Genomic DNA, 24463 nt, shown 5'->3' on the forward strand with positions numbered 1-24463 from the left:
ACCACTTTTTAAAAAAAGGAGGAAGAGAGAAAGCGGGTAATTATTGACCGGTTAGCCTGATATCAGTAGTGGGGAAAATGTTGGAATCAATCATTAAGGATGAAATAGCAGTGCATTTGGAAAGCAGTGACAGATCTGTCCAAGTCAGCATGGATTTATGAAAGGGAAATCATGCTTGACGAATCTTCTGGAATTTTTTGCGGATGTAACTAGCAGAGTGGACAAGGGAGAACCAGTAGATGTGGTGTATTTGGACTTTTAAAAGGCTTTTAACAAGGTCCCGCACGAGAGATTGGTGTGCAAAATCAAAGCGCATGGTATTGGGGGTAATGTACTGACGTGGATAGAGGACTGGTTGGCAGACAGGAAGCAGAGAGTCGGGATAAACAGGTCCTTTTCAGAATGGCAGGCAGGGACTAGTGGAGTGCCGCAGGGAACCCAGCTCTTTACAATATATATTAACGATTTAAATGAAGGAATTGAGTGTTATATCTCCAAGTTTGCAGATGACACTAAACTAGGTGGCGGTGTGAGGAGGCCGCTAAGAGACTGCAGGGTGACTTGAACAGGTTAGGTGAGTGGGCAAATGCATGACAGATGCAGTATAATGTGGATAAATGTGAGGTTATTCATTTTGGGGGCAAAAACACAAAGGCAGATTATCTGAATGACTGCAGATTAGGAAAAGGGAAGGTGCAACGAGACCTCGGTGTCATGGTTCATCAGTCATTGAAAGTTGGCATGCAGGTACAGCAAGCGGTGAAGAAGGCAAATGGTATGTTGGCCTTTATAGGGAGGGGATTTGAGTATAGGAGCAGGGAGGTCTTACTACAGTTGTACAGGGCCTTGGTGAGGCCTCACCTGGAATATTGTGTTCAGTTTTGGTCTTCCAATCTGAGGAAGGACTTTCTTGCTGTTGAGAGATTGCAGCGAAGGTTCATCAGACTGATTCCAGGGATGGCTGGACTGACATATGAGGAGAGACTGGATCAATTGGGCCTTTATTCACTGGAGAGGGGATCTCATAGAAACGTATAAGTGTCTGACAGGACTGGACAGAGTAGATGTGGGAAGAATGTTCCCGATGTTGGGGAAGTCCAGAACAGGGGACATAGTCTTAGGATAAGGGGTAGGCCATTTAGGACTGAGATGAGGAGAAACTTCTTCACACAGAGAGTTGTTAACCTGTGGAATTCCCTGCCGCAGAGAGTTGTTGATGCCAGTTCATTGGATATATTCAAGAGGGAGTTAGATATGGCCCTTACGGCTAAAGAGGTCAAGGAGTATGGAGTGAAAGCAGGAAAGGGGTACTGAGGCAATGATCAGCCATGATCTTATTGAATGGCGGTGCAGGCTCGAATGGCCTCCTCCTGCACTTATTTTCTATGTTTCTATGTAAACATAAGCCTAGTTGATCCAGTCTTTCTTCATATGTCAGTTCTGCCATCCCGGGAATCAGTCTGGTGAACCTTCGCTGCAATCCCTCAATAGCAAGAATGTCCTTCTTCAGGTTAGGAGACCAAAACTGAATGCAATATTCAAGGTGAGGCCTCACCAAGGCCCTGTACAACTGCAGTAAGACCTCCCTGCTTCAATACTCAAATCCTCTCGCTATGAAGGCCAACATGCCAGTTGCCTTCTTCACCACCTGTTGTACCTGCATGCCAACTTTCAATGACTGATGTACCATGACACCCTGGTCTCATTGCACCTCCCCTTTTCCTAATCTGTCACTATTCAGATAATATTCTGCCTTCCTATTTTTGCCATCAAAGTGGATAACCTCACATTTATCTACATTATACTGCATCTGCCATGCATTTGCCACTCACCTAACCTGTTCAAGTCACCCTGCAGCATCTTTGCATCCTCCTCACAGCTCACACCGCCACCCAGCTTAGTGCTTAACTCCTGCAAGACTATCAGTTATCATTTTGAGGTCACCTTCAATCAAAATTGCAAACCACCTTTATCTGCCTGGTACAGGTTACTGAGAAGAAAGCAACTATGCTTACTCCAGGGGTTCCTCAATGTGTGTCCGTTGTATTGAGAGGTAAATTGAGATTATGAGTGGAAATGAAGAAGAAATTGCACAGTACAATTTTGCATTTTTGCAGCTGTTCAAAAGCTGAATTTGCATCTTTACATGTCCGGCTGCAGAGCCTTACTGATTTCAGGGGAATGTCGTTATAAGGCAGCAATCTGAAAATTGCATGGATGGAGTGTGCAGTGGAGATCGTGATTACATCACAAAGAATCCTTTTTGCCAAGTTAAGAAGAAATGTTTCTATCCTGACCTGCCAGTCAATCACCCTGTAAACTCAGATTTCACTGTTGAAAATAGCTTTCCCTTGAATGAATGCTATCAAGTGAAAATTTGCAACACGACTGCATGTTGGAAGCGGGCTTTCAGAGCCAACAAATTTCCAATTATTTGGTGAAGTAATAATGTATTCTGGGGTCAACTCACATGGTAGCTGTATCCATATGAATATTTATATAAATACATGAGCAGAAAAATTAAACAAATACTTTGTGTCTGTCTTTACGGAAGAAGACACAAAAACCTTCTGGAAATAATGGAGAACCAAGGGTCCAGCGAGAATGAGGAACTGAAACAAATTAGTATTAGTAAAAAAATAGTACTGGAGAAATTAATGGGACTGAAAGCCGATAAATTCCCTGGGCCCGATGGTCTACATCCTAGGGTTTAGAAAGAGATGGCTACAGAGATAGTGAAAGCATTGGTTGTCATCTTCCAAAATTCCATAGATTCTAGAACGGTTCCTGCAGATTGGAAGGTAGCTAATGTAACTCCACTATTTAAGAAAGGAGGGAGAGAGAAAACAGGGAACTATAGATCAGTTAGCCTGACATCAGTCGTAGGGAAAATGCTAGAATCTATTATCAAGGACGTAGTAAACATAGAAAACATAGAAAATAGGTGCAGGAGTAGGCCATTCAGCCCCTTGAGTCTGCAGGCCACTTAGAAAATAATAATAGGATTGGGCAGAGTCAACACTGATTTATGAAAGGGAAATCATGTTTGACAAATCTGTTAGAGTTTTTTGAGGTTGTAACTAGTAGAATAGATAAGGGGGGGGACCAGTGAATGCGGTGTATTTGGATTTTCAGAAGTCATTCGATAAGGTGCCACATAAGAGGTTATTAAACAAAATTAGGGCTCATGGGATTGGGGGTAATATACTAGCATGGATTGAGGATTGGTTAATGGACGGAAAACAGAGAGTAGGAATAAACGGGTCATTTTCGGGTTGGCAGGCTGTAAATAGTGGGATGCTGCAAGGATCGGAGCTTGGGCCCCAGCTATTCACAATCTATATCAATTATTTTGATGAGGACCAAATGTAATATATCCAAATTTGCTGATGATACAAAGCTAGGTGGGAATGCAAGTTGTGAGGAGGATGCCAAAGAGGCATCAAGGGGTTTTAGACAGCCTAAGTGAATGGGCAACATGGCAAATGGAATAAAATGTTAAGAAATGTGAAGTTATTCACTTTGGTAGGAAAAATAGAAAAGCAGAGTATTTTTTAAATGGTGAGAGATTGAGAAATGTTGATGTACAGAGTGACCTGGGTGTCCTTGTACACGAATCACAAAATTAACATGCAGGTACAGCAAGCAATTAAGAAAGCAAATGGAATGTTGGCCTTTATTACAAGAGGATTTGAGTACAAGAATAAAGACATAGTGCAATTATATAGGGCCCTGGTGAGACCGCATCTGGAGTATTGTGTACCTAAGGAAGGATATACTTCCCATAGAGGGAGTGCAATGAAGATTCACCAGACTGATTCCTGGCATGAGGGTATTGTCTTAGGAGAAGAGATTGAGCAGACTAGGCCTTTATTCTCCAGCATATAAATGAATGAGAGGTGATCTCTTGAAATATACACAATTCTTACAGGGCTACACAGGAAAGATGCAGGGAGGATGTTTCCTCTGGCTGGGGAGTCTAGAACCAGGGGTCACAGTCTCAGAATTAGTGGTCAGCCATTTAGGAACATGAGGAGGAGAAATCTCTTCACTCTGGGGTAGAGAATCTTTGGAATTCTCTACCCCAGAGGGCTGTAGAGGCTCAGTCTTTGAGTATATTCAAGACAGAGATCAATAGATTTTTAAATATTGACGGGATCATGGGATATGGGGACAGTGCAAGAAAGTGTAATTGAGGTAGAAGGTCAGCCATGATCTTATTGAATGGCGGAGCAACTCGAGGGGCCGAATGGCCTACTCCTGGCTCCTAATTCTAATGTTCTTATTTTACCTAACGTGCAACCCAGCAAATGAACAATTCACTGTATATTTTGACTTGGATCAAAGGAAAGAGAATACTACAGACATACCATATCAGCCTATTAAGGTCATTAGTCAGACCAGACTATCATCCCTTCCTCTGCAAAAAGTAAAAGTTAGATCCCAAGGAGGCGAGTCTCCCTCACTTCTCTACTCCACCCAGCCCTTCCTGACAGCCTGTTTTTACACAGTTATAATAAAATCATGCGTTTCTTGCTGTCAAAGTCTGATGGGGCTGGTGTGAATCTAGACCTATGAATATCATCAGATGACAAATATATTTTGTATTCAGCTTTTTTTGAGACATTAAAATATCAGTGTCTTTAATCATGGTTGCACAGTTGGATCGCTATAGACTGAATTACAATATGTCTGTACTCACCTGTGGAAGATTGGAAAGTTATTAGTCCCTGTCCATAGTCCGGTTCACTTTCAGGTACTCCCCTTCCAGGTGTAAAGTTGTTGTCTGGTTGACATATAGCAGTCTGAGGCAAATTGTCTTCTTCACTGGGTGTAACTAAAGATGGTGTGTACAATTCTTCATCTTGATATTTCATACTAGACAGTACATTTTCATCTGTGTTACCTATTCAGGAACAAGCATAAGATGCAGGTAAGCATTATGGGCACAGGTTCACATAGAATAGTACAGTACAGAAGGAGGCCATTAGGCCCATCAAGTCTGTGCCGGCTCTTTCGAAGAGCAATCCAGTAATTCCCTGCTCTTTCTCATATCTCTGCAATTTTTTTCTCCTTCAAGTATTTATCAAATTCCCTTTTGAAGGCTACTATTGAATCTGTATCCACCACCCTATCAGGCAGTGCATTCCAAATCCTAACCACTCATTGCGTAAAAAGGTTTCCCCTCATGTCACCTCTGGTCTTTTTGCCAAACCTCTCATTATCAACCCTTCAGCCATTGCAAACAGTTTACTTTAATAAATCCTTCATAATTTTAAACATCTCTATCAAATCTCCTCTTAGCCTTCTCTGCTCCAAGGAGAACAACCCCAGCTTCTCTAATCGATCCATGTAACTGTATTCCCTCATCCCTGGAACCAGTCTAGTAAATCTCTTCTGTACCCTCTCCAAAGCCTTCACGTCCTTCCTAAAGTATGGTGCCCAGATTGAGAAACAATATTCCAGCTGGGGTTATATAGGTTTACTTAAAGGTTTAACTTAACTTCCTGACTTTTGTACTCTATGCTGCTCCGTTTTTCACCCTGGAGCAGCAGCAATGGCGGCGGTGAGGTGTTTTGGCCGCGGTCAGTCTCCAGTGCCCCGCAGTGATCCTCGGGTCCAGCTTACTGGCGGCGCTGAGCAGCACCGCTCAGAAGAATTGCGCCAGTTTGCAATGCCCCTGGTTGTGACACCGGCACGAGTTTGAACTTCAGCCCAACCCATACGCCGCTAAGCACGCCTCACGCTGACCGCCTGGGAAATCAGGCGGTCAAACGCTCCCGACAGCGAAGAGGTAAGTAATGGATTCCGAAGGTAAGTGTGATTGTTTTTTCTTTTAATTTTTTTTTGTGATTTGTGTTGTGATGGCATGGGCAATGTTTTGGGAATGTTTTTGTGGTATTTATTTTAGTTTCTCTCTCCCACACCCCCCCACCCCCCCCCACACCCCCACACCCCACCCCAACCCCCCCCCCCCACCCCACAAGGCGTCTCTCGGAGCGCTCCGGGCTGCCTCTTAGCTCGGGAGTTTCCCATCCTAACGCCCTAAGAGAGGTGCATAATGTCTCGCTTAGTGCTGCACCCCCTGACTCAGGGCCCAGCTGCCCAAACTTACTTACTGAGGCGCAAACTGTTCCTGGGCACTAACTTTCCCGTGCCACCGCCATTATCGCACCAAAAACATCAAAGCCGAAAATCCAGCCGTATGCTTCTCGGATCCCATATGCTTTATTAACTGCTTTGTCAACCTGTTCTTACACCTTCAAAGATTTGTGCACCCTAGGTCTCTCTGCTCTTGCACCCTCTTTAAAATTGTACCATTTAGTGTGTATGGTCTATCCTCACTGTTCTACCAAATGTATCACCTCACACTTCTCTGCGTTGAATTTCATCGGCTATGTGTCCACCCATTCCACAAGCCTGTCTATGTCTTCTTGAAGTTTATTACTATATTTTTCACTGTTTACTACACTTCCAAGTTTTGTGTCACCTGCAAATTTCGAAATTGTGCCCAGTACCTCCAAATTCAAGTCATTAATGTATATGAAAAACTGTAGTGGTCCTTGTACTGAACTTTGGAACGTCACTCTATACCTCCCTACAATCCAAAAAACAACCAACCATTCACCACAACTCTGTTTTCTATCCTGTAGACAATTTTGTATCTCTTATCCCATGGGCTTCAATTTTGCTAGGATGTGGCACTTTATCAAATGTCTTTTAAAAGTCCATATACACAACATCCATTGCACTGCCCTCAACCACCCTCTCCGTTACCTCATCAGAAAATTCAAATCAATTTAGTCAAACATGATTTGCCCTTAACAAATCCATGCTGGCTCTCCTTTATTGTAACGTTATATCATGCTTGTCCTATTGGCTGTTAATGTTCTCCTGGATTATTGTTTCTAAAAGCTTCCCCACCACCGATGTTAAACTGACTGGCCTGAAATTGCCAGGTTTATCTTTCTCCCCTTTTTGAACAAAGGTATAACATTTGCAATCGTCCAATCCTTTGGCACCACCCCTGTATCCAAGGAAGATTGGAAGATTGTGGCCAGTCCCTCCACAATTTCTACCCTTACTTCCCTCAGCAGCCTAAGATGCACCCCGACTGACTTATCCACTTTAATTACCGCCAGCCTGTCTAGTACCTCCTCTTGATCTATTTTTATCTCATCAAGTATCCCAGAAACCTCCTCATTTACCATAGCTTTGGAAAAGTCCTCTTCCTTGGTAAACACCAATGCAAAGTACCTCAGCCATGCCTTCTGCCTCCACCAGTAATTCTCCATTTTTGCCCCTAATCGGTCCCACCGCTCCGCTGACAACCCTTTTACTGTTAATATGACTTTCAAAGACCTTATAACCGCCAAACTATTCTTGTACTATCTCTTTGCCCCTTTATTTCCTTTTTCACAATCAGGTTGACTATAAAAAGTACATTGTTTTATCAAGCTGAAATCTATCATACGCTCCCTTTTTCTGCTTCATCCTACTCTCCAAGTACTTTGTCATTCTGGGAGCTCCAGCTTCGGTTGTCCTCCTTTTCCCCTTTGTAATAATCTACCGAGATTGTACCGAACCATCTCCTCTTTCAAGACCGCCCATTGCTTCATTACATTTTTCCCTCCAGTCTTTGACTCCAATTCCTCACTATAATAGCACAGAATGAGACTCCCACCTGTACTGGAGGGCTCCTCCCAAGTGGTCAAGTCAGCAGAGCTGTTGCAGAACTGATGGTCTGCTCGATGATGTTCCTGGTGGGAGCATGGCTCTCATTATATGAGTGCGGTTGCTTCCAAAACATCGAGAAAAAATGTCACGAAGCACGAATGAGAAAGGTAGCAAGTACTTTTTATTAAAAGCATTTACCCTCCAATGATGGGCACGTAATCCATCAGGAGTCACTGGGCATGGTCGCACCCCAACTGCACATTAAGCCTTTGTGGTTACAGAAGATCTCAGGATTGGTATACGATGCCTGCAAAGCCTCGTGTGTGCAGTCGATGGTGCCCAACACTGTGGGGAATCCTGCTATCCTGGCAAAGCCACATGTGCACTCTTCCTGCTTCTCTCTGTTCAGAGAGAAGAAAACGTAATCCCTTCTCCTGATGTAGAAAGCCTCTGTGACCTCCCCGATGCGGCGATAGATGGCAAACTGTGAGATGCTAGCTATGTCTCCTGCTGCAGATTGAAAGAATCTGCTGCTGAAGAAATTGTGGACCACGGTCACTTTGACTGGCACTGGGAGAGCCGTGGTTGCCCTGTTCTGAGGCTGCAGATCTGTTTGCAGGAGGTAGCAGAGTTCTGTGACCACCTCTTGGTGAAGCAGAGTCTCCTTATATAATGCTCCTCGCTTAAGTGGAGATAAGAGAAGTGCTCTCGGAAGACCCTAGGGGGGTAAGGTGTCCTGTTGAGAGCCCTCCTGGCCCTGCTCCTCCCTCTGTGCGCATCTTCTCCTCTTCTTCACTGCCTCCACTTCCTCTCCCAAACATACTCGAGTGCGAGGGGTACTGGCAGTACAGCCCCCATGAATGTGAGCAAATGTTGTGAGCAGACGCCTTGAAATAATGAAGGAATTCTGCACTTGCAACAACACTCCCTGTCACCTTAGAACCTTTAAAGCAGTTTTTAAAGCTGCTAGAGTTGCAGAAAATAGCACAGAGCCAGTAAAACTGCAGAAACACATCAAGTGCAAGTGATTGCTGATGATCCCTTTAAATCCCGCTGTTGGAGCCTCTTCCTGCTTGTCAACACTTGCTCAGCTCATCGTAGTTAAGGCCTGCTGGTAAGTGGAGTGATGAAGTTCAAACTCGCAGATTGGGCTTGGAATGAGCGTTGCAAACTCACTGACGTCACGGTCTGCTTAATTTCAATGATTTTCATGTTCGCTTCAACTGGCAGCACTGCCAGCCACCCCAAAATGATGGGCCGCTGTGGGACCTACCGCCAGTTGGCGAAAGGGCAGCGGCAACCATATTTTCACCCAATTATGGCGTTAAAGGGTGGTGATAAACCGTGCAATTTCTAGGCCGTGATTTTTTACCAAAGACTGACGAAGCAAAACAAATTCTGGATCCCTCCTCCCTTGTTCTACTTCTTTCTCCATTTTTCCTTCAAGCTTCACCATCATAGACTATATATAGAAAGGTCAGAAGAGAAGTGAAAAAGTAAATAAGACGGGCAAAGAAAGGGCATGAGAATAGATTGGAAGCCAACATAAAATATAACCCAAAAGTCTTCGATAGGCATATAAATAGTAAAAGGGTAGTTAGAGGAGGGATGGGGCCTATTAGGGATCAAAAAGACCTATGAATGGAGGCAGAGGGTATGACTGTTACTAAATGAGTACTTTGCATTTGTCTCCACCAAGGAAGAGGATGCTGCTATAGACACAGTGAAGGAGGAGGTAGTAGAGACACATGATCGGATAAAAACTGATAGAGATATTAGAGAGACTGGCTGTACTTAAAGTAGATAAATCACCAGGAGCAGATGGGATGCATCCTAGGATGCTGAGGGCAAAGATCGCGAAGATACTGGCCATAATATTTCAATCCGTAGATACAGGGGTACTGCCAGAGGACTGGAGAATGGCAAATGTTAAACCAGTGTTCAAAAAAGGGTTAAAGAAAAACCCAGCAACTATAGGCCAGTCAGTTTAACCTAAGTAGCGGGGAAGCTTTTTGAAACAGTAATCAAGGACAAAATTGGCACTTGGAGAGGGGTAGATTCATTAAGGAAAGCCAGCACGGATTTGTTAAAGGCAAATCGTGTTTAACCAGCTGATTAAGTTTTTTGATGAGGTAACAGAGAGGGTTGATGAGGATAATGAGGTTGACATAGTGTAGATGGATTTCTAAAAGGTGTTCGACAAAGTGCCACATAATGGGCTTGCCAGCAAAATTGAAGCCCATGGAATAAAAGGGACAGTGGCAACCTGGATACCAAATTGGCTAAGTGGCAGGAAACAAAGAATAGTGGGAACGGTTGTTTTTCGGACTGGAGGAGGTTAATACAGTGGTGTTCTCCAGTGGTCGGTTCTAGGATCACTGCTTTTCTTGATATATATTAATGACTGTCATGGGTGTATAGGGCACAATTTCAAAATTTGCAGATGACACAAAACTTGGAAGTATAGTGAACAGTGAGGAGGAGAGTGATAGACTTCAGGAAGACATAGACAGGCTGATGAAATGGACGAACATGTGGCAGATGAAATTTAACGCAGAAAAGTGTGAAGTGATGCATTTTGGTGGAAAAAAATGAGGAGAGGACATATAACCTAAATGGTACAATCCTAAAGGGGAGGAGGGACATGAAAGAGAGACCTAGAGACCTAGGGGTACATGTGCATAAATCGTTGAAGGTGGCAGGGCAGGTTGAGAAAGCAGTTAAAAAGGCTTACTAGATCCTGGGCTTCATAAATAGAGGTATAGATTACAAAAGTGTGGAAATTATGATGAAGCTGTATAAAACACTGGTTTAGCCCCAACTGGAGTACTGTGTCCAATTCTGGGCACCACAAGTTAGGAAGGATATGAAGGCCTTAGAGAAGGAGTAGAAAAGATTTACGAAAATGTTTCCAGGAATGGAGAAGCTGGGGTTGTTCTCCTTGGTGCAGAGAAGATGGAGAGGAGATTTGAATGAGGTGTTCAAAATCATGAGGGGTCTGGACAGAGTAGATGGAGAGAAACTGTTCCCATTGGCAGAGGGGTCAAGAACCAGAGGACACAGATTTAAGGTGATTGGCAAAAGAACCAAAGGCAATGGAAGAAAAAACATTTTTACATAGCGCGTGGTTAAGATCTGGAATGCACTGAAAGGGTGGTGGAGGCAGACTCAATTTTATCTTTCAAAAGGGAGTTGGCTAAGTATCTGAAGGAAAAGAAATTGCAGCACTATGGGGAAAAGGGCAGGGGAGTGGGACTGGCTGAGAGTCGGCACGGGCTCAACCGGTCGAATGGCCTCCTTCCGTGCTGTAACCATTCTGTGATTCTATGATGATCTCCTCATTAACTTCACCCCCTTCACTACCACCACCAACTTAATTCAGTATGTGGAACCTGTTCTCGGTTCCCTGCATCACTTTACTGATCTTCCCATCTCTCTTACCATTTCTTAATGTAATCCACTTACGGCTTCTTCCTTGTTTATCATTTCTCTTACAGGCACCTCATGCTGTCCCACCTCTGTTTGTTTCACTTACCGAGTTTAATACCAGCCACATAACATCAATAAATTTCTCTCACTTACTGATATCCTTGCAAACATCAGCATTCTTTTCCGATACTGTAGGCATAATGTTGTATGGAGATAGCGAGGGAGCTGTTGATGACAGCTGTTGGGGCACTACTGTTGACTGCTGAAAGGAGACATTTTCTTGATGTGAGGTTAAGGTACGTGGACCTAGATTCATTGCCTGTAGCACAACAGAATGAAATTAAGCAGGAAATGAAAGAGAGAAAAAAAAACAGCAATTGATACAGATATCAAATTATTTTAAAATTAGGAGATTGAAATGTTTGAAATTTACAAACAGTATCTACCAATTAAGGTCATTTTACATGACAGTGCTAATGTCTCTGGTAGCTACTACTACCTTTTTATCTGACCTTTGGAAGGCCAAGTCGTCATTTGGCAGCCAAGAATACACATTTGTGGCCGTTTCTCTGTTGCTCAATGCTGTAGAATCCACCCCATATAATACACAAGGTGCATTCCACAGGGAGACAAAGGGGCCAAGTTTCGGCCTGAGTTGCTCCTGTTTTTTTTTGGAGCAACTGGTTTAGAATGGAGTATCTTAGAAATTGCAATTCTCGGCATTTAGTTTGCTCCAGTTCTAGTCAGTTAGAACAGTTTCAGTTTGGAACAGATTTTTTTTCCAAAAGGGGGCATGTCTTGCCACTTCTGCCCGTTTTGAAAGTTTAGGCAGTGAAAACATATTCCAAACTAACTTAGAATGGAGTAAGTGTAGATTTTTGTACGCTCAGAAAAACTTAGAAAATCAGGCATAGGTTACAAATCAGGCATAGGGAATGGGGGGTGGGGGGGGTTTAAAAGGGAAGTTTACAAACATTAAACACTTCAGTTTTACAAATAAAGAGCCATCATCAATAATAAATGATAAATACATCAATAAATCAACCAATAAATCAATCCAAAAAAAAAAAAATCAATAAATAAAACATTTCCTACTTACCGACTGCAGCACCGGGAGCCTTCCAACAGCGTGCTGGGACGGCCCCCCCAGTGTGTCTCTGTCAGTGTCTATCTCTCTGTCTGTGTGTGTGTCTCTCACTCTCTGTCTGTCAGTGTCTGTGTTTCTGACAGCGAGGGGAGGGGGAGGTGGGTGGAGGGAGAAGGGAGGGAGGGAGAGAAGGGAGGGGAGGGGAGAGGGGAGGGAGAGAAGGGAGGGACGGGAGGGAGAGAAGGGAGAAAGGAGAGGGAGGCTGAACGGGCCGGGCCCAAGACTTCGGGCGGGGCCCATCCCCAGCATTGGATTTACAGGTAGGTGGCGTCGGGTCGGGAGCGCGGAAAGCGCGGGTCGAGTCGGGGGCGGGGGGGGCGGAAGGTCGGGTCGGGTCCGGGGGGGGGGGAGAAAGAGGGAGCGGGAGTCGAGTCGGGTCCGGTCGGGAGGAAACAGGAGCTGGGCGTGGGAGGCAGCCTTATCCACGCAGCCCCAGTGAGGCCATTTGGCCAGGGCTCGGGGCTGCGTGCTTCGGGCCCCTCTCAGACAGTTTTGGACGCCTGGGGCTACTGCACTTGCGTGCCCACTGTAGCGCGCCTGTGCAGAGGTCCCGGCACTGTTTTCAGCGCAGGGACCTGGCTCCGCCCCCCACAGCTCATGCTGCGCTGAGCCCAGCTCCAGAGGACCTGCAGGGAGCCGGAGAATAGGTAAGTATTTTTTAGGCGCACTTTGTGGCGCGAAAAACGGGCGTCCAGGTCGGGGCTGCGCCGTTCTAGGCGCGGCCCGAAACTTGGGCCCAATGATACTACAGAAATGTTTCTTTTTTGAAGCAGCTTTGTAATTTAAAGAAGTCATAATGTTTAAAAAGGTTTCTCACAAAACAAACGAGAAGTGCAGTGAACACAAGAGACTGAAGGTCAATAAATCCATTTGAAATGCACTACTGCTTGGGCAGAACACTTGACACTATAAAACCAAAAACTGCTTCCATTTCAATGAAATTACTGAGGATATTGCACCCTTTTAGGCAAATACTAGTTTGCTTCCCTGGTTGTGCACCAACTGCATTTGAGAGCAGGCACTGACTAAATACTGGCCTGTAGTAACAGCATTCTTAACTAGCTAGGATAACCTAGGGATAATTCTACATCCAGTTTTCCCTCACTCCTGCAATAAGCATAACATCTTCACTCAGAAACTCCCTACAGCTGCACAGATAAGATAGGAGGGCCAAACATGGTAAAATCGAATCTGTATTTTTCCTACACAAAGGCATTTTTTATTAATAGTCCTATGCCATAGCTATTGCACTTTCAATATTTCATTTATCTAGTGCACATCACATTTCCAAACAGCTTTTCATGGTCTACGAACACATGAACATACAGACAATGACAGACAGAACAATGGTCCATTGAGCCTGTCCTTCATAATTGTGATACCTTGTGTATCACTATAGTGATAGCTTATGTATCTCCTGGGAGAGGCAAAAAAAAATGAAAAAAAAACAGGCCAATTTTGGGGAAAAAAATCTGGGAAATTCCTGTCCGACCTATCTAGGCAGTTGAAACTAGTACAGATCATCCTGGCCCTGAATTTCCTGCAGTACCTACTTTCTGGAAGAGATGATCTCCGCCCCAGCCAGAAACAGGTCCAGTTCTCACGAATTCAGTGAATCAGCATCCACCGCACAAGGCAGCAGCCTGTTCCAGAGGTCCACTATTCTCTGGAAATGAACCACCTCCTGATATCTAACCTAGATCTGGCCTTATATAACTTAAATTTGTGACCCCTGGTCCTCCCTAATCTATTTAATTGGAACAAGCTGTCAACTGGAACACAAACTATTTCTTTCATTATCTTATAAACCTCAATCAAATCACCTCTAAATCTCTGCTTCCCTAAAGTATAGAGTCCCAACTCTTTTAGCCTACCTTGATAATAAGGATACTTTAAATTGGGTATTAGTCTAGTGTCCCTCTTCTGTACCTTTTCCAAAGCCTCAATATCATCCACCATGTGAGGAGACCAAAACTGAACATAGTATTCCAAGTGCGGCCTGACTAAGGTCTTGCACAAGGGCAAAATAATATGCTTCATCTTGTACTCAATTGTCCTATGGATACACTCCAACACCCTATTTGCTTTAGCGATCGCTTCATGGCATTGCTTATGTAACTTTAAATATGAATGCACTAGGAACGCAAATCTCGTTCCATTTCCGCCTTCTTTTCCCTGAAGGGTGTGTGAACATTGAGCATTTTCCCTGCCCTCATGCAGAACACTGCACTTATCCAAGTTATGCATCATTTGCCAGTCATGAGTCCAATCTCCCAACACATTAAGATCCACCTGAAGCAGACGAGCATCTTCTACAGTTCTAACACTTGCACAGATCTTGGTATTATCCGCAAATTTTCAGATTTTGCCCCAACACCTACATCCAGATCATTAATAAAAATAGTAAAGAGCAACGGTACTGTGAGACACAACTGGTGACCTGTCCTCAAACAGATCCAAATCTATCTATAACTATTTTTTGCCTACATCCTGTCAGCAAGTTCTCAATCCAGCTCAATGTATTACCACGAATACCAAAGGCTTCGATCTTAGAGAAGCCTCGTGTGGTAACTTATCAAAAGCTTTTTGGAAATCGAAATAGACAATTTCTACTGGACTTCCATCATCCATCAACCTTATAATGGCTTCAAAAAATAGAGTTAGATTTGTAAGACATGACCTCCTTTTTAGAAAGCCTTGTTGGGTGTCCCGAATATTCCTCTCCTTATCCAAGCATTAATATATTGCATCCCTAATGATTCCTGAAGTGAATAGTATAGATGCATTGAAGGGGAGGCTAGACAAACAAATGAGGGAGAAAGGAATAGAGGGTTATACTGATGGATTTAGTTGAGGAACGACAGGAGGAGGCTCGAGTGGAGCATAAACGCCGGCATGGACTGGTTGGGCCGAATAGTCTGTTTCTGTGTTGTATATGCTATGTAATCCTATAATTATCGACAACATAATTTCACTACCAACGACATCTTTCCTTCCATTCCTGGAACTTGGGACTTCAGGGGATGCACTCCCTGGTGGCGGAACATGGGAGTGCATGCTTTACAGATACACAACATCACTCCCCCAGCCCAAAGTCAAAGTGAAAACTATTTACAAGGTGAGGTGGTCGAGAGCCTTTCTTTCCCTGGTGACCGCCTCGGTACAAATGTCTATTCTGGTGTGTTGGCTGTGCCCTCACTGGGCTGGTGTGTTGTTGGCCCTACAGGGCTGCTGGGTGAGCCTGGCCTTGCTGGGCTGTTGGGCGTGATGGGTTCGATTTCCTGGTCCAGGGTGGTGTCGTTGATCCTTTGGGTGTGTGTTGTGGGCTCGAAAAAGGTGGTGTCTGCTGTGGGTTGTTCAGGGCAGTCTGTGAACCGCAGCCTCGTTTGGTCCAGGTGCTTTCTGCAAATTTGTCTATTGTCTAGTTTGACTACAAACACCCTATTCCCTTCTTTAGCTATCACCGTGCCCGCGATCCACTTGGGACCATGTCCATAGTTTAGCACATATACGGTCATTCAGATCAATTTCCCGTGACACAGTGGCGCGACCATCGTTTACATTTTGTTGCTGCCGCCTGCTCTCTACCTGATCATGCAGGTTGGGCTGAACCAGCGAGAGTCTGGTTTTAAGTGTCCTTTTCATGAGTAGCTCAGCCGGGGGCACCCCTGTGAGCGAGTGGGGTCTCGTGCAGTAAATGAGCAGTACTCGGGACAGGCGGGTTTGGAGTGGGCCTTCTGTGCCTCGTTTAAGGCTCTGTTTGATTGTTTATACTGCCCGCTCTGCCTGCCTATTGGAGGCTGGTTTAAACGGGGCCGAGGTGACATGTTTGATCCCATTGCGGGTCATGAATTCTTTAAATTCGGCACTGGTGAAACATGGCCCGTTGTCACTGACCAATATGCCAGGCAGGCTGTGGGTGGCAAACATGGCCTTCAGGCTTTCAATGGTGGCGGTGGCGGTGCTTCCCGACATTATTTCACATTCAATCCATTTGGAAAAAGCATCTACCACCACCAGGAACATTTTACCAAGGAACGGGCCCGCATAGTCGACATGGATCCTCGACCATGCTCTCGAGGGCCAGGACCACAAACTTAGTGGTGCCTCTCTGGGCGCGTTGCTCAACTGAGCACACATGCTGCATTGCCGTACACAGGATTCTAAGTCAGAGTCGATACCGGGCCACCACACGTGGGATCTGGCTATCGTTTTCATCATTACTATACCCGGGTGTGTGTTGTGGAGATCCGAGATGAACGTCTCCCTGCCTTTTTTGGGTAGCATTACGCGGTTACCCCACAACAGGCAATCTGCCTGAATGGACAGCTCGTCCTTTCGCCGCTGGAATGGCTTGATTAGCTCTTGCATTTCAATGGGGATGCTGACCCAGCTCCCATGCAGTACACAGTTTTTTACTAGGGGCAGCAGAGGATCTTGGCTGGTCCAAGTCCTAATCTGGCAGGCCGTGACAGGTGATTTATCATTTTCAAACGCTTCCATGACCATTAACAAGTCTGCGGGCTGCGCCACATTTAACAAGTTTGCAGGCTGCACCATTTCCACCCTCGTGGTGGGCAATGGTAGCCGACTGAGAGCATCCGCACAGTTCTCGATGTCTGGCCTGTGGCGGATGGTATAGTTATACACTGATATGCGGGCTGAGGCATTAGTATTTATCCCCTTGTTTTCAGCGAACGGGGATGTGAGGGGCTTGTGATCAGTTTCCAGCTCAAATTTGAGGCCAAACAGGTACTGATGCATTTTCTTTACCCCGAACACACACACTAATGCCTCTTTCTCAATCATGCTGTTGGCCCTCTCGGCCTTAGACAAGCTCCTGGAGGCATAGGCGACAGGTTGCAACTTCCCCGCAACATTAGCTTGTTGTAATACATACCCGACTCTGTACGAAGACGCATCACATGCTAGCACAAGTCTTTTACATGGGTTTTGCAATACAAGCAGCTTGTTGGAGCATAAAATGTTTCTGGCTTTCTCAAAAGCAATTACTTAGTTTTTTTCCCCATACCCAGTTCTCACTTTTACGCAATAACACATGTAGGGGCTCTAAAAGGGTGCTTAACCCCGGTAGGAAGTTACCAAAATAGTTGAGAAGTCCCAGGAATGATCGCAGCTCCGTGACGTTCTGTGGCCTGGGTGCATTCCTGATAGCTTCTGTCATGGCGTCTGTGGGCCGAGTGCCGTCCGCCACGATCTTTCTCCCCAAAAACTCCACTTCTGTTGCCATGAAGATGCATTTCGACTTCTTCAGCCGCAGCACTACGCGATCCAGTTGCTGGAGGACCTCCTCCAGGTTTTGTAGGTGTTCGATGGTGTCCCGACCCGTGGCTAATATGTCATCCTGAAAAACCACCGTGCATGGTACTGACTTGAGTAGGCTCTCCATGTTTCTCTGGAAGGTCGCTGCAGCCGACCGAATTCCAAACAAGCATCTGTTGTAGATGAACAGTCCCTTGTGCGTGTTGATGCAGGTGAGGCCCTGCGAAGACTCCTCCAGCTCCTGCATCACGTAGGCCGAAGTCAGGTCGAGCTTGGTGAATGGCTTGCCTCCTGCCAGCATTGCAAATAGGTCGTCTGCCTTAGGTAGCAGGTATTGGTCCTGTAGCGAGAAACGATTAATAGATACTTTATAATCGGCGCAAATCCTGACCGTGACATCACTTTTGAGTACTGGAACAATTGGGCTGGCCCACTCGCTGAATTCCACTGGCGAGATGATGCCCTCGTATTGCAGCTGGTCCAGCTCGATTTCCACTCTCCCTCATCATGTGAGGTAACGCTCGCGCCTTGTGGTGAATGGGTCGTGCCTCTGGGACCAAGTAGATCTGCATCTTCGCCCCGGAAAAATTTCCAATACCTGGCTCAAAAAGGGAAGGAAATTTGTTAAGAACCTGGGTACATGAGGCCTCATCGACATGTGATAGCGCTAGGATGTCATCCCAGGTCCAGAGGATTTTGCCCAGCCAGCTCCTTCCAAGCAGTGTGGGGCCATCGCCCTGGACAATCCAGAGTGGCAGTTCGTGCACCGTGCCCTCGTAGGTGACCTTGACCATGGCGCTGCCCAGGACAGTGATGAGATCTTTGGTGTACGTTCTCAGTTTTGTGAGACATAGCTCGCAACTTCCTGACCTTCAGATCAATGGCACGTGTAGAACCGAAACCTCGCCATCAGCACGCTCTCCCTCAGGTTAAGATGCTCCCGAACCAGTGTTCACAGCTCCTCATACGACTTATCTGTGGGTTTCACCGGAGCCAGATTCTTCTTCATAAGGCTGTAGGTCGGTGCCCCGCAGACCGTGAGGAGGATCACTCTCCTTTTTGCAGCGCTTCCTTCTCCGTCCAGCTCGTTGGCTACAAAGTACTGGTCTAGCCGTTGGACAGAGGCTTCCCAGTCCCCACCCTCCGAGAACTTCTCCAGGATGCCCACAGTTTGCTGCATCTTTGCGTTGGATTCGTATACTTGTCGCCAGTTATTGTGTTCCTAACACAGATGAGACTGCACACAGGGAGGTTAAAGTAACAGTGACCTCAGTCTTTATTCAGATATTTCAGAGTGAGAAACAGGCCTTAGGGGCCGGCTAATATTCAGTGCTCCCAAGGGATGCTGGGATCCCTTGGGACTTCAGGGGATGCGCTCCCTGGTGACGGAACATGGGAGTGCATGCTTTACAGATACACAATTACACCCTTCGCTGTGAGACAGCAACTTAAATGTACTTCCTCCAATTCAACATACTGTATTGGCTGCTTCTGGTGTGGTCTCCTCTAAATTGGAAAACCGCTTTGCTTAATATCTGTAATTATGTCAGTAAGTATGATCCTGGCCTCCATGTGGCTTATCACTTCAATTTTCCCTTTCACTGTTACTCTGATTTTTCTGTCCTAGGCCGCCTACAAATAAACTGAATGTAAATCAAGAATAGTATCTCTGGGCACCTTGCAACCCTCCGGTCTGAACAATGGCTTTAGTAATTTTCAACTTCACTGCCATTACATAACCCACCCGATTTTTGTTTAATTGAAATCAGGTTCCATAAAAAGCAGCGACCCGCTCTGCCAGGTTACTGCCCGGGTAGCAAAGTTGAAAATTACCCCTGCTGTCTCCTTCATTTTCCTACCAGTTTTTCCCATTCACATTCCACTTCACTTGTTTTTGAACTTTTGTCATTCTAATGCATTTTTCTGTCTCTGATGAACACTTTTTTACCTTGTTCCAACATTCCACTCTGATTTCTTAATCTATCATCTGCAGATATTAGAGTAAATGTTGCAAATTTGCAATCCCAATGCAGAGCTGTTTGTGCCAAGAGCACAGATTAGGAATTTGGGTGGATATTCAGCTATTATTTTCACATGCCTCTATAATGTGCATTGGCAGATTTCTAATCTAGTTGTGGGAAGGTATGAAATGCCATTAATTATAATGCTGTTCCTGGAACATACTCAAGGAATGGAACAGCCTTAAAAAAATACCCCAGCACAAAACTTTACAGTGAATGTAATGTATGCACCTGTGAGTACGCTCACAGGTTTGTAGAGCTGTTGACCTGAGGAGTTGGCACGGCGCCTATCCTGGGCCGAAGTCCGGCACGCGGCCAATGCCATCGAGTCGCTAAAAACAGCGTTGGGCCCTGACTCTGTTAGGTATGTCAAAGAGGCTCAGTCACGTGGGGAGATCCCGTCCGAACTGACCCCCGTTCAGACGGAATTACTCATCGGTGTCAAACCCCGAAACCTCCCTCGGGAGCCGGCGCCTCACAACTTGAGCCGCCTCAGGGAAATCCCCTCCGTGCCTTTCAGTTCCGCGCGGAGGGGTTTCCTGTACGGGCTGTTCCTGCACACTCTCAACCTTGCCATCCTCGTATGCCATCCGGACACGCCATGGCGCACCATCTTGCCGTCCGGAGATGGCTGGGGTCCCCGATGGAGTGCACTCTACGCGGGAGTCCTCCCACTATTTATCGGGGACTTGGCCTGGAGGGTGGTGCATGGAGCAGTCCCGTGCAATAAATTTTTAAGCCGGTTCATGGGCTCCCAGGCCGCCTGCAATTTCTGCGGTCTGGAAGAGTCCGTGTTCCATGTTTTTATTGAATGCACGAGGTTGCAGCCCCTGTTCCATTATTTAAAGGGGCTGCTCCTCAATTTCTGGCTGCACTTCAGTCCCACACTCCTGATCTTTGGGCACCCTGTGCGGAGGGGAGCGGGTAGGTCCGAGGGCCTCCTCGTAGGACTACTCCTGGGCACGGCCAAGGGTGCCATCAGCCGGTCCAGGCAGCGGGCAGTCAAGCCCGACTGCCTGCCTCTCTTCCGTGCTTACATCCGGGCCAGTGTGTCCTTAGAGATGGAGCATGCGGCCTTCTGCGAGAGGTGGGTGCCGGAGGGACTGGAGTGCATCGTCACCCCCGGTAACCAAATTTTAATTTGATTTTATATGTTTTAAAGTTTAATTTGTTTTAATTGCCAGGTTTTTAGTGTCCCCCTCCCCTTTTATAGGGGGCACTTGTAAAATTTATGATTTTAATGCCCCCACAGAAATTTTAAAACACACAAAAAAAAGGGCAGTTGAAAAGTGTCTGGAGTGTCCCCCAGATCGGGGGGCACTTGAACTAATGTTTATTTTGTCTCCTTTAAAAGAGTTGTAGAGCTGTTGACCTGAGGAGCTGGCACAACGCCTATCCTGGGCCGAGGTCCGGTGCGCGGCCAATGCCATCGAGTCGCTAAAAACAGCACTGGGCCCTGACTCTGTTAGATATGTCGAGGAGGCTCAGGCACGTGGGAAGATCCTGTCCGAACTGACCCCCGTTCGGACGGAATTACTCATCGGCGCCAAGGCCTGAAACCTCCCTCGGGAGCTGACACCTTACAACTTGAGCCTCCTCCGGAAAATCCCGTCTGTGGCTTTCAGTTCAGCGCGGAGGAGATTCCTGTACGGGCTGCTCTTGCACACTCTCAACCTTGCCATCCTCGTCTGCCATCCGGACACGCCATGGCGCACCATCTTGCCATCTGGAGGAGGCAGGGATCCTCAATAGAGTGCTCTCTACAGGGGAGTCCTCCCACTGTTTATCGGGGACTTGGCCTGGAGGGTGGTGCACAGAGCAGTCCCGTGCAATAAATTTTTAAGTCGGTTCATGGACTCCCAGGCCGCCTGCAATTTCTGCGGTCTGGAGGAGTCCGTGTTCCATGTTTTTTATGGAATGTACGAGGTTGCAGCTCCTATTTCATTATTTAAAGGGGCTGCTCCTCAAATTCTGGCTGCACTTCAGTCCCACACTCCTGATCTTTGGGCATCCTGTGCGGAGGGGAGCGGGCAGTTCCGAGGGCCTCCTCGTAGGACTGCTCCTGGACACGGCCAAGGGGGCCATCAGACGGTCCAGGCAGTGGGCAGTCGTTCAGCCCGACTGCCTGCCTCTCTTCCGCGCTTACATCCGATCCAGGGTGTCCCTGGATATGGGAGCACGCGGTGTCCACCGGTACGCTCGCGGCCTTCCGCGAGAGGTGGGCACCGGAGGGACTGGAGTGCATCATCACCCCCGGCAACTAAATTTTAATTTTATTTTATATGTTTAAAGTTTAATTTGTTTAATTGCTGGTTTTAGTGCCCCCCACCTCCCGCTTTTAGCCAGGGGGCACTTGTATAATTTGTGTTTCAGTGCCCACAAAAAAAAAACAAAAAAAAAAACAAAGGGGCACTTGTTTGGAAATGTTTGGTGTGTCTCCCCCCCCTTTAATCAGGGGGCACTTGATTTTCTGTTTCTCAACTAAAATAATTGTAGAGCTGTTGACCTGAGGAGCTGGCACGCGCCTATCCTGGGCCGACGTCCGGTGTGCAGCCAATGCCATCGAGTCGCTAAAAACAGCACTGGGCCCTGACTCTGTTAGGTATGTCGAGGAGGCTCTGGCACATGAGCAGATCTCGTCCGAATTGACCCCCGTTCGGATGGAATTACTCATCGGTGAGCCGGCACCTCACAACCTGAGCCTCCTCTGGGAAATCCCCTCTGTGCCTTTCAGTTCAGCGTGGAGGGGATTCCTGTACGGGCTGCTCTAGCACACTCTCCACATTGCCATGCTGGTCTGCCGTCCGGACACGCCATGGCGCACCATCTTGCCATCCGGAGGAGGCGGGGGTCCCCGATGGAGTGTTCTCTACACGGGAGTCCTTTATTGGGGACTTGGCTTAGAGGGTCCGTGCAATAAGTTTTTAAGTCGGTTCACGGGCTCCCAAGCCGCCTGCAAATTCTGCGGTGTAGAGGAGTCCGTGTTCTATGTATATGTTGTGTGCGCGAGGTTGCAGCCCCTCTTCCAATATCTGAAGGGGCTGCTCCTCAAATTCTGGTTGCACTTCAGTCCCACATTGCTGATCTTTGGGCACCCTATGCGGAGGGGAGCGGGCAGGTCGAGGGGGTCCTTCAGCCCGACTGCCTGCCTTTCTTCCGCGGTTACGTCTGAGTCAGGGTGTTCCTGGAGATGGGAGCATGCAGTGTCCACCGGTATGCTCGCAGCCTTCCACGAGAGGTGGATTCTGGAGGGACTGGAGTGCCACCAAATTTTAATTTGATCCTTAACGTGTAAAGTTTAATTTGTTTAAGTTTGTCGGTTTTAGTGCCCCCCTTTAATCAGGGGGCACTTGAAATAGTTGTAGAGCTGTTGAGTTGGGAGTAGCTTAGCCAGTCACGTGATGTTCACAAGACTCAATAAAACCCCAGCCAGTTGGGTTCAGGGGATCGACGATGAGGCAGGTGGTTGACAGCCTGGTGGATGAACTGGTAATGTGTAGTGTCATTGTTAAACCTTTGCTAATAAACCAACTAGTTATTAATACCAATGTGTTGCTATGAATTCTGAAGCAAATACATTGCAGTGACCTGAATTTGATGTCAAGGATAAATTAAACATGGAGGATTGTTTGGAGTAAATAGTTGAATGCAAGGCCATTGTAGAATGATTCTTGACTAAGTTTTAATGTGCAAGCTGGTAAAGTGCTTTAAACAAAAAAAATCTTCAGGTTTACTATATCTTGGGATAAAGTACATATTTATTACCTGTACTGGTGTATTAAGTGACTTTAAGTCTCCATTGAGTTTTTCATATGATGAGAAATGACCCGAGTCACAATCCCCCTATAATAATAATAAAAATTAAGATTTGAAAACAACAAAATATAAGCTCAATAACAATGAAAAGTCATTTAGATTTTGCCAGGCTGCTAAAAAAGCAGTTTTACCACAATGATAGTAGGTCAGTGATTCAGGTTGGCATCAACATGGGAGTTCTGCTCCCCCCACCCATATGGCAGTAAAGTTATACATTTTAGTTTGTATTTGGATTACATTATATTGTTCCATCAATGCTGTGACCATTATTCATTCAAGGGAACAGGCATGCACCTTGCTGTTAGCTCTTAACCTACTTTACTGCAAAGTGCAACAGAAAATACAACTGTTTTTCATGAGAAGTTCACAATATTACACAAGGTCACAAGATAATTACAAATGAGTAAAGCAGTGCCGCCCATCTTAGTTCATCCATGCAGCAATATCCAAAAGTTTCCAGCTGCTGCAGTTAATTGTTTCTTAAATGATTCCAAAGGTATTTGCCTCCATTTTTCTATCTGGAAGTCTATTCCAGTATCGATCACCCTTCGTATGAAGGTGAACTTCCCAATATCGGTTCTAAATTTGGCTTTTATAATTTTAAATCTGTTTCCTCTCGTTCTACTCTTACAATTTAGTTTAAAGTGATTTTTCGGATTTACCTTTCCTGCACCATTATCTTATACTCCTCTACAAAATTAGACACCTCCCATCAAGGGTAAAAAGCCCAAACTTTTCTAATCTTTCCTCATACCTCAGAACTCTAATAGTCAGTATCAACCTTGTAACTATTCTCTGCACTGCCTCCAGTACATGCATCTCATGTGATGTGAACTAAATACAGTAGTCAAAGTGTGGTCTGGCTAGAGCACTATACTATTTGAATATAACTTCATCTGAATGCTACACTGTTGTTTTGCCGATTTAGTTCAACATTCTATTGGCTTTGTTCAAATCGCTCTGGTTTTCTTTGTTTCCCAAGCTCCACAGGCAAGCAAGTTGCTTCCAATGCTGGTTTGAGTTGGTTGCTTAGAGGTGCAAAAGAGATGACTGTCCTTCCAATTCTCTCTTCTTCCCCATATCTCACAAT

At 45.9% G+C, this 24463-nt stretch overlaps 1 protein-coding gene across 3 annotated transcripts in view; it reads right to left on the bottom strand.

Moving 5' to 3' along the window:
* Nucleotides 1-24463, bottom strand: part of ripk2 (receptor-interacting serine-threonine kinase 2) — a 110848-nt gene that overhangs the window by 22552 nt on the left and 63833 nt on the right. For all 3 annotated transcript variants that reach the window (XM_070893817.1, XM_070893813.1, XM_070893808.1), the window contains exons 8-10: nucleotides 23323-23400; nucleotides 11260-11425; nucleotides 4703-4906 (exon numbers count right to left, since the gene is read on the bottom strand). In XM_070893817.1, coding sequence (XP_070749918.1) covers nucleotides 4703-4906; nucleotides 11260-11425; nucleotides 23323-23400 — 448 coding nt within the window. The remainder of the gene's footprint in view (nucleotides 1-4702; nucleotides 4907-11259; nucleotides 11426-23322; nucleotides 23401-24463) is intronic.

The sequence above is a fragment of the Pristiophorus japonicus genome, chromosome 1 (assembly GCF_044704955.1).
Source record: "Pristiophorus japonicus isolate sPriJap1 chromosome 1, sPriJap1.hap1, whole genome shotgun sequence".
NCBI classification, from domain to species: domain Eukaryota; kingdom Metazoa; phylum Chordata; class Chondrichthyes; family Pristiophoridae; genus Pristiophorus; species Pristiophorus japonicus.